This window comes from Urocitellus parryii, chromosome 3 (assembly GCF_045843805.1).
Source record: "Urocitellus parryii isolate mUroPar1 chromosome 3, mUroPar1.hap1, whole genome shotgun sequence".
Lineage (NCBI taxonomy): Eukaryota > Metazoa > Chordata > Mammalia > Rodentia > Sciuridae > Urocitellus > Urocitellus parryii.
Genome location: NC_135533.1, coordinates 209518652 through 209528688, shown reverse-complemented (window position 1 = coordinate 209528688; position 10037 = coordinate 209518652). Strand labels below are relative to the sequence as shown.

At 62.7% G+C, this 10037-nt stretch overlaps 1 protein-coding gene across 2 annotated transcripts; it reads left to right on the top strand.

Moving 5' to 3' along the window:
- The first annotated feature begins 274 nt into the window (after nucleotides 1-274).
- On the top strand, nucleotides 275-9911 carry Nanos3 (nanos C2HC-type zinc finger 3). Of its 2 annotated transcripts, none has more exons than XR_013343308.1 (3): nucleotides 275-367; nucleotides 7604-7716; nucleotides 9628-9911. XR_013343308.1 is itself a non-coding variant. In XM_026399831.2 (3 exons), the coding sequence occupies exons 1-3, from the start codon at nucleotides 346-348 to the stop codon at nucleotides 9693-9695; spliced, it is 408 nt and encodes a 135-aa protein (XP_026255616.1). In that variant the 5' UTR covers nucleotides 275-345; the 3' UTR covers nucleotides 9696-9911. The 2 variants fall into 2 exon arrangements, 1 of the variants encoding a protein (XP_026255616.1); XM_026399831.2 differs by having other exon boundaries at nucleotides 7399-7716.
- Nucleotides 9912-10037: the final 126 nt, after the last annotated feature.

Below are 10037 nucleotides of genomic sequence, written 5' to 3'. Positions count from 1 at the left end.
GCCCCGGGAGTTGCGTCCTGGCGCTGCTTTGGCATCCCCGCGTGTGTCCCGGTGCTCCGGACTGGAGGCCTCGGGCGCGCTCGGCCGCGGCTGGACCCACCGCCCGGCGCGGCGCGGGGAGGAGGGGGGTGGCGGCGGCGGGGAGCGCGGGCACGTCACCGAGACAGACAGGCGGGCGGGCGGCGGCGGCCGCGGGTTCGAGCCGGCGCCGAGCCCCGCCGCCCCCTCCCCCGCCCGCGGCCTGGGGAGCCCCCGCCCGGCCCGGAGCCGCCGAAATGCAATTTCCCGTGCCGCGCCTCGGCTCGGGGGGCTTTTCCGGGCGGGTTTTGGAAGGAAGAGGGGGCAATGCGGCGGCCGCCCGGAGGAGGTGAGCGCGGGCCGGGGGCCGGGGGCGCCGGGACGCGCGGGCGGGGGGCGGCGGGCGGGCGCGGCGGCGGCCCCCAGCGCACCTGCTGGCGGCCCGGGGCGGGCGCCCGGCCTCTGCGGCCGGCCCTCCATTGTTGCTGCGGCTGGGAAGGGGGCGGGGAGGCCCGCGCTGGCCTTGCGGGGAAGGGGCGCCCGGGAGCCGACCCTCCGAAGGGACGGGCCTCCGGGAGCCGGGGCCGCCGGGGAGAGGCCAGCCAGGCCCGCCCTGGGCGAGCTCGGAGACGGGGTCGCCCCGCACCTGACCGCGGGAGGCCCGGCCCGGCGGCGAGCTTTGTTCTTGGGGGCGCAGGGCGGGCGGAGCTCCGGAAACCCCGGGCTGCGAGAGGCCCGGCCGCGCCTCGGGAAGCCTCCCCGGCCAAGTTCACGGGCGCTAGGGCCTGCGCTGGCCTGGCGGGACCCAGCAGGCAGGAGCCCCTCTCGGGCCTGCTGGACCCCCGGCGTCCCCTGCCCGCCGCCCGCCGGCCTGTCATTAAAGGCGGCAGCCGAAGGGTATTCTCGGGGGCAAAGATCTGCTAACAGGAACCCGCTCTCCAAAACTGGCCAGAAAAAGGAAAAATGACCCCGAGTCACACTGCCGGGGAGCCCTTTTAAAGCGACAGGGTGCCTTTCACGGGGACCTCATCCTGGAGGGCATGCTGAGGGTGGGGGAAGGAGAAGATACCTCATTGGCTGATAAGGGCTAAGTCCCCCACCACCTCGCCCCGGCTCCCCCACTTCTTTCCCACCCATCCCCCACTACTCAGATACATTTGCTGCACCACAATCAGACTGCTTAAGTCCCTAGAGGAAGACCCCCAAAGCCACACACTATGCCCATGAGTACTCCTTCCACCCCAGATCATGCCGATGACACGCGTACACACGGCCACCCACAACAGCTGCCACGTGTGCAGGAGGGTTGGGACAGGCTGATATGCGTGAAAATACTGCCACACCAAAACCTGTGGCCATGGGCTTGAGATGTAGCGCCGCAGCCAGCACCGCAAAACACCAACCAACAAACCACTCGTGCAGCCACCACCAGATGAGGTAGACAGACTCAGCCCTGCACCCGATCCTGATACACGGTTCTCTACTGCACACACAGACCTAGGCATGCCCACGGTCACATGGTCACCTGTGTACTGTCACCCAGAGTCACAGTGCCAACCACAGACCCATAAAGGCTCCAACAATGGTATACTCAGACACCACTATGCACAGAACTTGGGACATGTGCACAGAGGTGTGATGCACAAGGACTCAGCTACTCCCTCAGACCCTACAAGGCCTGCAGGGACACTGGCATCTGACAGCAGGTCACAGGAGTCTTGGCACACACATGAACAAAGCCCCCAGGAACACAGCTGCACACACTGACACAGTTGTCCATAGTAAAACTGACCCTCTTAGATACCCACCATGACACGGTACCCACACCTATAGTCTCCAACCCCAACACTTGATTACGCACCTGGACATCTAGAGTGGCACTGGCACCAATGCAGAGTTAATAACACATGCATACTGGCTACAGACCCACAGGGAATGACACAGATATGCAGAAATCCCAGATGTCCACCAACGCAATACTGTTTATTGAACATCTACTATGTGCCAGCAGTTTTAACATAGGCAGGGATGCAGCTGTGAATGAGAACAAAATCCCTGTCCTCCCAGAGGACTACACTGTAGTAGGAGGGGTAGGGTCGGGGGGAAGCCATGATTGCCTGACACACAGACTACAATGACACTGACAAATGCTAAGACACCCACATATACTGGCTCACACATCCACCTGTGATTACACACAATTAGCCTGACACACACCCACAGGAGCACTGACATCCACACACAAACAAGCCCACAGGAGTAGAGATGTACACACACACAACTGGCAGGGAGACAACCACCCACTAGAGGACACGCCCACCTGGACTCAAGACACCCATGGAACCCCCAAAATAGCCCAGGAGGGTAGCTCAGGCTGGAAAGCCCCGTTAACAGGTGCGGAGACACGTGTTCTCCTGTTCCTGCAGACGGAGCCCCAGCTGACCCAGCCCCGGCTGGCCCAGCACCCCCAACAAAGTGTCTGAAGTTCTCATTCGCCCAGCTCCTCCGTCACCCCTCACCCCAGGTGGGGAGTGGGGTCCTCTCCCCCTCTGGCCCTGGCCTCCAACCCAGCAGGCCTGGGAAAGAGGTCCAGCTCCCACCCACCTGCCGCCCTTAGGCCTGGGAACAGATGGGCCCCTGTCTGAAGACCCCGCAGCTGGAAAGGAAGCCCAGGAGACAGCACGGGAGGACTTGGTGGGAACCGAGAGGCCACGCAGGTGTCACCTCAATGAGGAACCCCTGCGGGCCAGTCTAGTGGGCCTGGGCCAGGGAGGTGACCTCATGGAGACCCCTGGGGCTCTGGCTCTTACTGAATTTCCTATAATGGGCTCTTTGTCTTCCAAGTCCTGGCCACTCCCCCCCAGGCTGCTGCACATACATACAGCGTGACACAGGCACACGGGGACACACCAGGAGCACATGCGAAGACACACACACACACAGGCCACCAGACACCTCCAGACACCTCGGGGAGCTCCAAAGCCCTGACCTCTGACCCCTCCTCCTCCTGTAACTTGATGGCAGAGCTGCGGCGCCTGTGGCTGGCCCATCTGGCTGTGCCCCGGTGGCTCACCTCCGACCCTGACCCCCAGACCCCCGCCAGCTGTTCTGCCTGCCCGAGTTCACAGTGGGGGTGGGGACAGGGCCCAGTGTCAGTCTGGCCAGTGGAGGACAACGCCTCCCACTCTCAGCCCCCTGCCCAGACAGGGCCTGGTTCCCACCTCCCACCCTGAGGGACTTCAAAGGCAGACCCTGGAGGCCTGGGAACACGTGGGAGGGAAAGTCAGCCCCACCAGAGGGCCAGATAGGGACAGCGGGCTCCAGAGGAGGGGACGGGGCTGCTCACAATCCAGGGTGGCTCCACACCACACAGCCCAGATGTGGAGCCTACAGGCAGACAGCCACCTGGGACAGAGGGGACAGGGGAGAGGGTGGTCAGGGCCAGCAGCACCCAGGCTGACCCAGACATCCTTGGCAGGCGGACAGGCAGGGCAGGAGGCCTAGCCGCACACAGGCACAGGAAGGGTACAGTCAGACCCAAACAGGAGACCCCAGCTGACAAAGAGACAGGCGACCCCAGGCAGAGAGGCGCGGGCAGCACGGCCAACCTCAGGCAGACAAAGAGGCACCGTGCACGGCGCCCCTCCCCCGGCCTCCCCCAGGCCCCGCCCACCCGCCTTCCTGACGGCCCAGACAGGGCCCCCACATCCTTGCCCCGGCTGGAAGAGACCCCTGCGGGGACCTCCCCACTTGGCAGGCCAAGGTCAAAGCCTTCTAAGGAAGCAATTAGGTCTCCAAGAAGGAAAAGGAGAGTCTTCTAGAGCCGCCCCACCGCGTGGCCAAGTACCTCTCTTGCCTGATGGCACCTCCCATGACAGCTCAAGGTCGCGAACGAAGTTTGAGGGACCCCTAGAGTTGTTCTGCGCTCTCAGCCTCATCTTCCCCAGGGACAGCACGTCTCCTAATAATGGGGTGACTGATGGGCGGCACTGCCACCACACTGTAGCCCTGTGCTTCCCACTCACCCTCGGGCCGTTCCAGGCACTCCCAGATCCGCGATCCTCAGGGGAGGCCAGCGTCCCCTCTGTCCCCTCCGTCTCCTCCGAGGGCAGCCACTCACTCGCCCCAGACCCCCGCCCGGCGCTGGAATGGGGCCTGCGGGCGCCTCGCCAGCTGCAGACGCGGGTGGGACCCAGACGCCCGTCCGGGGCTGGGCGGGGGCTCCGAGTGTGGGGTGCCTTATGAGGGCGAGTTTGCCGGAGGACTCCAAGGGGGGTCCTTCATAGGCCTGTTTGGGGGCACCCAGTGCGAGGGACCTTAGAGGAGACTGGGCTCCCTGGGAGTGGCTTTGAGGACTCCTAGGGCAAAGCGGCCTTTTGAGGAGGGCTCTAAGGAGGCGGAACTTGGTGGCCTTGGGAGTTCCCGGAGCGGCACTTAGGTGCCAGATGGGGCGGGCCCTGGGGCTCCCGGGCTTCGTGGGCGTTGAGTTGGGGGCTCCAGGGAATCGGAGGACTTGAGAGGAGTCCCCAGGGGAATGAGTGGGCGGGCTTTTCCTTTTCTCTTTGTACCGGAGACTGAATGGTGGGGCACATCCCAGCCCTTTTTCTGTATTTAGAGATGGGGCCTCACGAAGTTACTGAAACTGGCTTTGAACTTGCAATCCTCCTGCCTCGGCCTCCCTAGTCGCTGGGATTCCAGGCGTGGGCCACCGCGGGGCACAGTGGGTGGGCTTGTGTGGGTGCCGGGGAGGGGTCTTGGGGGTCGGGTTCTCTCAGCTGGTCCTGGAAAGGCTGGGCAGGGCTGCTTCTGCCCCCTCCCCAAGGCTCTTTGTGGGGTTCACCCAAACACACACACTTGGGGTTCCTACTCTGCCTTGGGATTACTCCAGAAGGATCCTCTGGAACCCTTATTCCCCTCAGTCAGGCAGCAGCGCCGAGGAAATCTGGATGCTCCTCCTCAGGTTGTCTGCAGGAGTCCCCAAAAAAGTGTGGGGGGTGGGGGGGTGGCAGCCACCTCTCTCCCTGGTCACTGCACGACTGGAGAGGTGCCCTGGTGGCCTGGGCCCCTGGAGGGAGGGATAAGGAGTCCTTTTAGCATGAGGAAGCAGGGAGGGGGCTCGGCAGCCTGTTTTGGAGTCCTCTTCTTTGGAAGGTTACTGGCCACCCCACAGCACAGGGACCCACCTGGGCCCAGATTCCAGAAGGATCTAGTTTCGGATGCTCTGAGGCTGTGCAGGGGGAGGGGGGTGCCCTCTCTGGTCCTCAGGCTTCTGCCTTGTCCTGGGGACTCGCTAGCATCCCACCTCCCACCTCCTGGGAGCGCTGTGGCTTGGGAGGTAGGGGCGCTGCAACGGTGAACAGTGGTGCCCAGCAGGTGAAGCTGGGGAAAGGACTACATTGTATTAAATTTTTGTTTACCCCCATTGCACGGGGGTTCACAGAAGGCATTGCATTGTATTCAAACGGCTTGTTTATGTCTTCTCCCATCCCTGTCCCCAGGGACCAGAACAGCCCAGCTGCCAGACTTCCCGGGGCCACTTGGAATCCCCACTACCTCTTTAAGTTTCTTAGTGCCCTTGGGCCTCAGTCCCCCCAACTGACAAACCGGGGTCACCTCTGCCTCTCAGGGCTGTTTGGCTCCTCCTACCCCCCCCATGAAGTGCAGAAGTGAGCACAGCCCCTCACCACTGGATTGCGTGACAAAGGCCACACACGCACTCACTGTTATTATTGAACTATGTCCCCCCTTGTCCCAGAGGCAAGAGCGGACAGTTGGCACCTAATAACTGTTTGCTGACGTAATGAGAGTCCAGGGGACCCCCACTTCCTTCCCCTCCCCCCGTCACCCTACCTGACCTCCTGCCCCCAGCCCCACTCCAGGTCCCTGAGAATTTGCCAAGGGTTTGGGGGAACATTCAACCTGTCGGTGAGTTTGGGCAGCTCAGGCAAACCATCGACCGTTGAGTGGACCCCGAGGCCTGGAACTGCCGTCCTCCTGTCACGACCCCCACCTTCCAGACCAGATCCGGGGGAGCCCCCATCCAGTCTGAGGACACAGGCCACAGCGAAGGTCACAATCAACATTCATCGTTGTCGGTGGGTTGTGAGGACCGAGACCAGACCCACCGGGGGATGAATGTCACTGTGGCTGGGCCATACACAGCCTAAGGGGGACCGGAAGGGGACAGGGCGCTCTGCCTCCAGAACCCTTCAGCCTGCCCAGACCCCGGCCCTCAGGGAGGAGGGTCTGATCTTGAGGGACCCCGACTTGGGGAATAAGCCCTGGGAGCTTGGGCCTTGGGGCAGCGGAGGCCGAGGCCACTGAGGCCCATTTCTGAAAGGGGCAGGTGGCATCTGTTGGTGGGCGGGGCGCACACCTCCCAGTGGCTGAGTTCCGGCTCCGGTCTGCACCCTCCCAGCCCAGTGTCCTTCCTTAGACCCCTACTTTGTGGTGCCTGGCTCCTGGGAGTCTGCCGGCTGGTAACTCCTGAGCACACCCAGGCTGGCCTCTCCCTTGATGGGGAGGGGCGATCTGGAGCAGGCAAGTGGGGGGGGGGTCCCAGCATTAGCCCACCCTGGCCCCTGCCCTCCCCACCCCAGAGTGCTTTGTCTCTGCTGCAGGCAGGGAGGGAGGAGAGGCTTTGGAGCCTCCATGAATAGCCCCTCTGGGCAATCTAGGGGGTGCTCCAGACACAAAGGGTGTGAAAACCCCCAGGGAGGCTGGAGCTTGGGGGTCAGGCCCTAGCTTCATTCCCTGAATGGGGGGGGCAGCCTCCTTCCAGAGAGCACACCGTGGCCACATCCTCAAGCTGGGGGCACCTGGCCCATTCCCCAGCCCCCGGGAAGGAAGAAAGAAAATTACTAAGTTACTGTTGCATGGCTCCTGTCTTCAGGACCAGTTCTCAGCCCACCTTCATCACCCACACCAGGGGCGGCCCCCTAGGGAGTGTGGGGGTGGCAACCCTGGATCCAATGCCCCCTGCAGCCTGTGTCCAGCCCCCCCCATCCCCTTGGCAGGTACATTAAGGGGGTGTTGACCATAGGGAACCTCCCCCAGTCTGCTCCTCCCCTTCACACTCCCTTGGAGGTAAAAGGAGAGAACCCTGCTCAGACTCCTAGGCTCCAGAGAGGAGGGAGGGGCAGCGAGGAAGGGGGCAGCCAGAGAGCTTAGGGCTGGGCAGGGTTTTTTGGGATTTTTCTTTGCCTGGTACACATTGCCCAGCTATGGGGACCTTCGACCTGTGGACGGATTACCTGGGTTTGGCTCGTCTGGTTGGGGCTCTGCGTGGGGAAGAGGAGCCCAAGGCCAGGCTGGACCCCCAGCCAGAGCCAACACCAGGACCAGAGAGCCAGAAACCTAGCTCACCAGAATCCTCACCAGCTCCTGAACGCCTGTGCTCCTTCTGCAAACACAACGGCGAGTCCCGGGCCATCTACCAGTCTCACGTGCTGAAGGACGAGGCAGGCAGGGTGCTGTGCCCCATACTGCGTGACTACGTGTGCCCCCAGTGTGGTGCCACGCGGGAGCGCGCCCACACCCGACGCTTCTGTCCACTCACCGGCCAGGGCTACACCTCTGTCTACAGTTACACCACCCGAAACTCAGCGGGCAAGAGGCTGGCCCGGCCTGACAAGGCGAGAACCCAGGACGCTGGCCACCGCCGAGGAGGAGGAGCATCGGGCGCAGCAGCGGCAGCAGGTGGCTGGGGGCATAATGTGGAGGGGAGGGGGGGAACCCATCGGGGGCTCATAGTTGAACCTAGTGGGGGATTAACCACAGCACCCACCACCGGTGGAGGGGGCACCAGCTGTAGAGCTGAGGAGCAGCCTAGAAATGTTGCCAGAGTGGAGCAGTGGGAGCTGAGGTTTGCTGTGTGACCTTGGGCAAGTCACTCCCCTCTCTGGGCCCATCGGGGTAATAACATCCTTTCCCAGGCATGGGGTGGCCTGGCAGGGAGGTAGTGGGACCCAGTGGTATCTGCCTGCAGCTACAGCAGGGGCCCTAACTCCACTTGGTGGGATTCGTGGTTTAGAAGTTGCTCGGCCCAGGCACTTCCTCGCTCGCTTATTCTCTGGCCAAATGGTGTGCCGGCCTGCTTGGTGCCAGGGGCCAGCGGTGGACAAGGTGGGTGGTAGGGTGGTGGTTAGAGCTGCAGGCTGACTGTGGTGCAACCCAGCTGGGAGGGTCTGGAGGGCTTCCCGGGGCAGTGCTTGGGCAGCCTGTTTCAGGTTGTTGGAAGGCTGGGAGGTGGCCTTGGGGCTCGTCAGGGATTTGGTGAAGTTCAGGGTGTCTGAGGTGTGGCTGCATTGGTGGAGAGATGGCAGAGCGCGCGGAGGGGCAGGGGTCTTTGGGCTTGGGCACTGGGGAGCCACAGAAGGGGGAGGGCGGGTCTGAGTGGCGTGTGTTAGACTCCTGCCCAGGTTGGTGCCCCACAGCCCTTGGTGGGGGAGGGCGGGAGGCAACAGGTGGGGCCTTGTTTTGGATTTGTAGGGTGCAGCTGAGCTGCAGAGAGCAGCTCCTGGAGCTGAAGCTTGCCACATGGGGTCTGGGGTCTCCCCATCTCTGTTCATCAAACGCAGACCCCATCCCTTAGGTCTGGGTGGAGCTCAAACCCCTGTATTTCTAACTGCCGCCCCAGACCAAGGCTTTCTCAATTGTGCAGGCTGCAATGACAAAATGTCTCAGTTCCTGGGGGTTTAAAGAGAACTCCCTTCTAGCAGCTTGAAATGCCTTCAGGGAAGCGGCTTGCAGAGGAGGGCAGGTGCAGTGGCCCCAGGGCGGTGAGCTCCTCTAGGGTGGAGGCTGGAACTCGGTGACCCTTCTCCTCCCTCCAGCTCTGCAGGGTGTGAAAGATTGCCTCCAGGAGCGGATCCTATGCCCTGGGACTTTTTGTTAGTTGAGGTTTTTTTTGTACCAACGATTGAACCTGGGGGTGCTTAACCACTGAGTCACATCCCCAGCCCCTTTTTCGTATTTTATTTAGAGACAGGGTTTTGCTGAGTTGCTTAGGACCTCGCTAAATTGCCGAGGCTGCCTTTGAACTTGCCATCCTCCTGCCTCAACCTCCCGAGCTGCTGGGATTACAGGCGCACCCGGCTGTGGGTCGGTTTTTTGTTTGTTTCTGCTGCTGAAGATGGAACCCCAGGCCTCCCACGTGCCCACGCCGGCCTGCGCCCCACCCCTGAGCCACATCCCCAGCCCTCCCCCTGGGGTTGGATGAGATCCCACTGGCAGAGGCTGCACTATGAGGGTGCCTAGAAATGATAGTCTTGGATTCTTCCTTATATTTGAGGGGTAAAGGAAACCCGCCCCCGTCCCTGGGTGTGGAGGGTGAGCCCTGACCATCATACTGTCCGAAAAACTGTCCCAAGTTCCCCGGAGCGCGGCGGCCACGAGGTGGCAGCACGATCGCCGGAGCTGGAACTCCCAAGCTTTGGGTCGGGCTCCGGGACGGGGGCCGCCCTGGTCCAGGAATGTCACGGGGCTGCTATCTCAGGAGCAGCCCCTAGGTGGCGCCGGAGCCCAGCAGCTCGCCGGGGTTACCTCGGTAGGACTGAATCATCCTCGCCCTTGACCTTCTCCCCCTCCCCCTCCGCTCTTAACCTCCAGGTCCCAAAGGTGCCGGGAAGTCTTCGGGATCTTCGCCTTCTGCCTGCTGCCCCTCCACTTCTGCCTAGGAGGCTGGCGCGGGGAGGACAGGGGTGCCGCCTTGTCCCGGGGATGGGGACAGAGGCTCCGTGGCAGCTGGACTCCAGGGAAGACCCTCTGAGAACCCCCGGCCCCCTCCCCAAACCTAGGCTTGAGGGCTTGGGGGGCAGCGGAGGGAACTGTTAAAATGGCTGGTCCTCCGAGCTCCCTCCTCCCGCGGGGACCAGGGGCTCTCTGTTGCACTGTCCCGGGGCCGGGCAGTCGGCGCTCAATAAATGTTTGCAAGCGGAAGGACGTCAGCCGCCCGGAGTCGCGGGAACTTTCTTGCTAAGATGAGTCCTGGACCCAGAGGGCTGGCGGCACCCCGTCCT

Excerpts from the sequence above, each read along its gene's own strand:
- Nanos3 (XM_026399831.2), top strand. The coding sequence starts at position 346 with ATGCGGCGGCCGCCCGGAGGAG. Across the intron at positions 368-7,398 it reads GCGGCGGCCGCCCGGAGGAG|CTCCTGAACGCCTGTGCTCC; the intron begins GTGAGCGCGGGC and ends AATCCTCACCAG. Across the intron at positions 7,717-9,627 it reads GGGCGCAGCAGCGGCAGCAG|GTCCCAAAGGTGCCGGGAAG; the intron begins GTGGCTGGGGGC and ends CTTAACCTCCAG.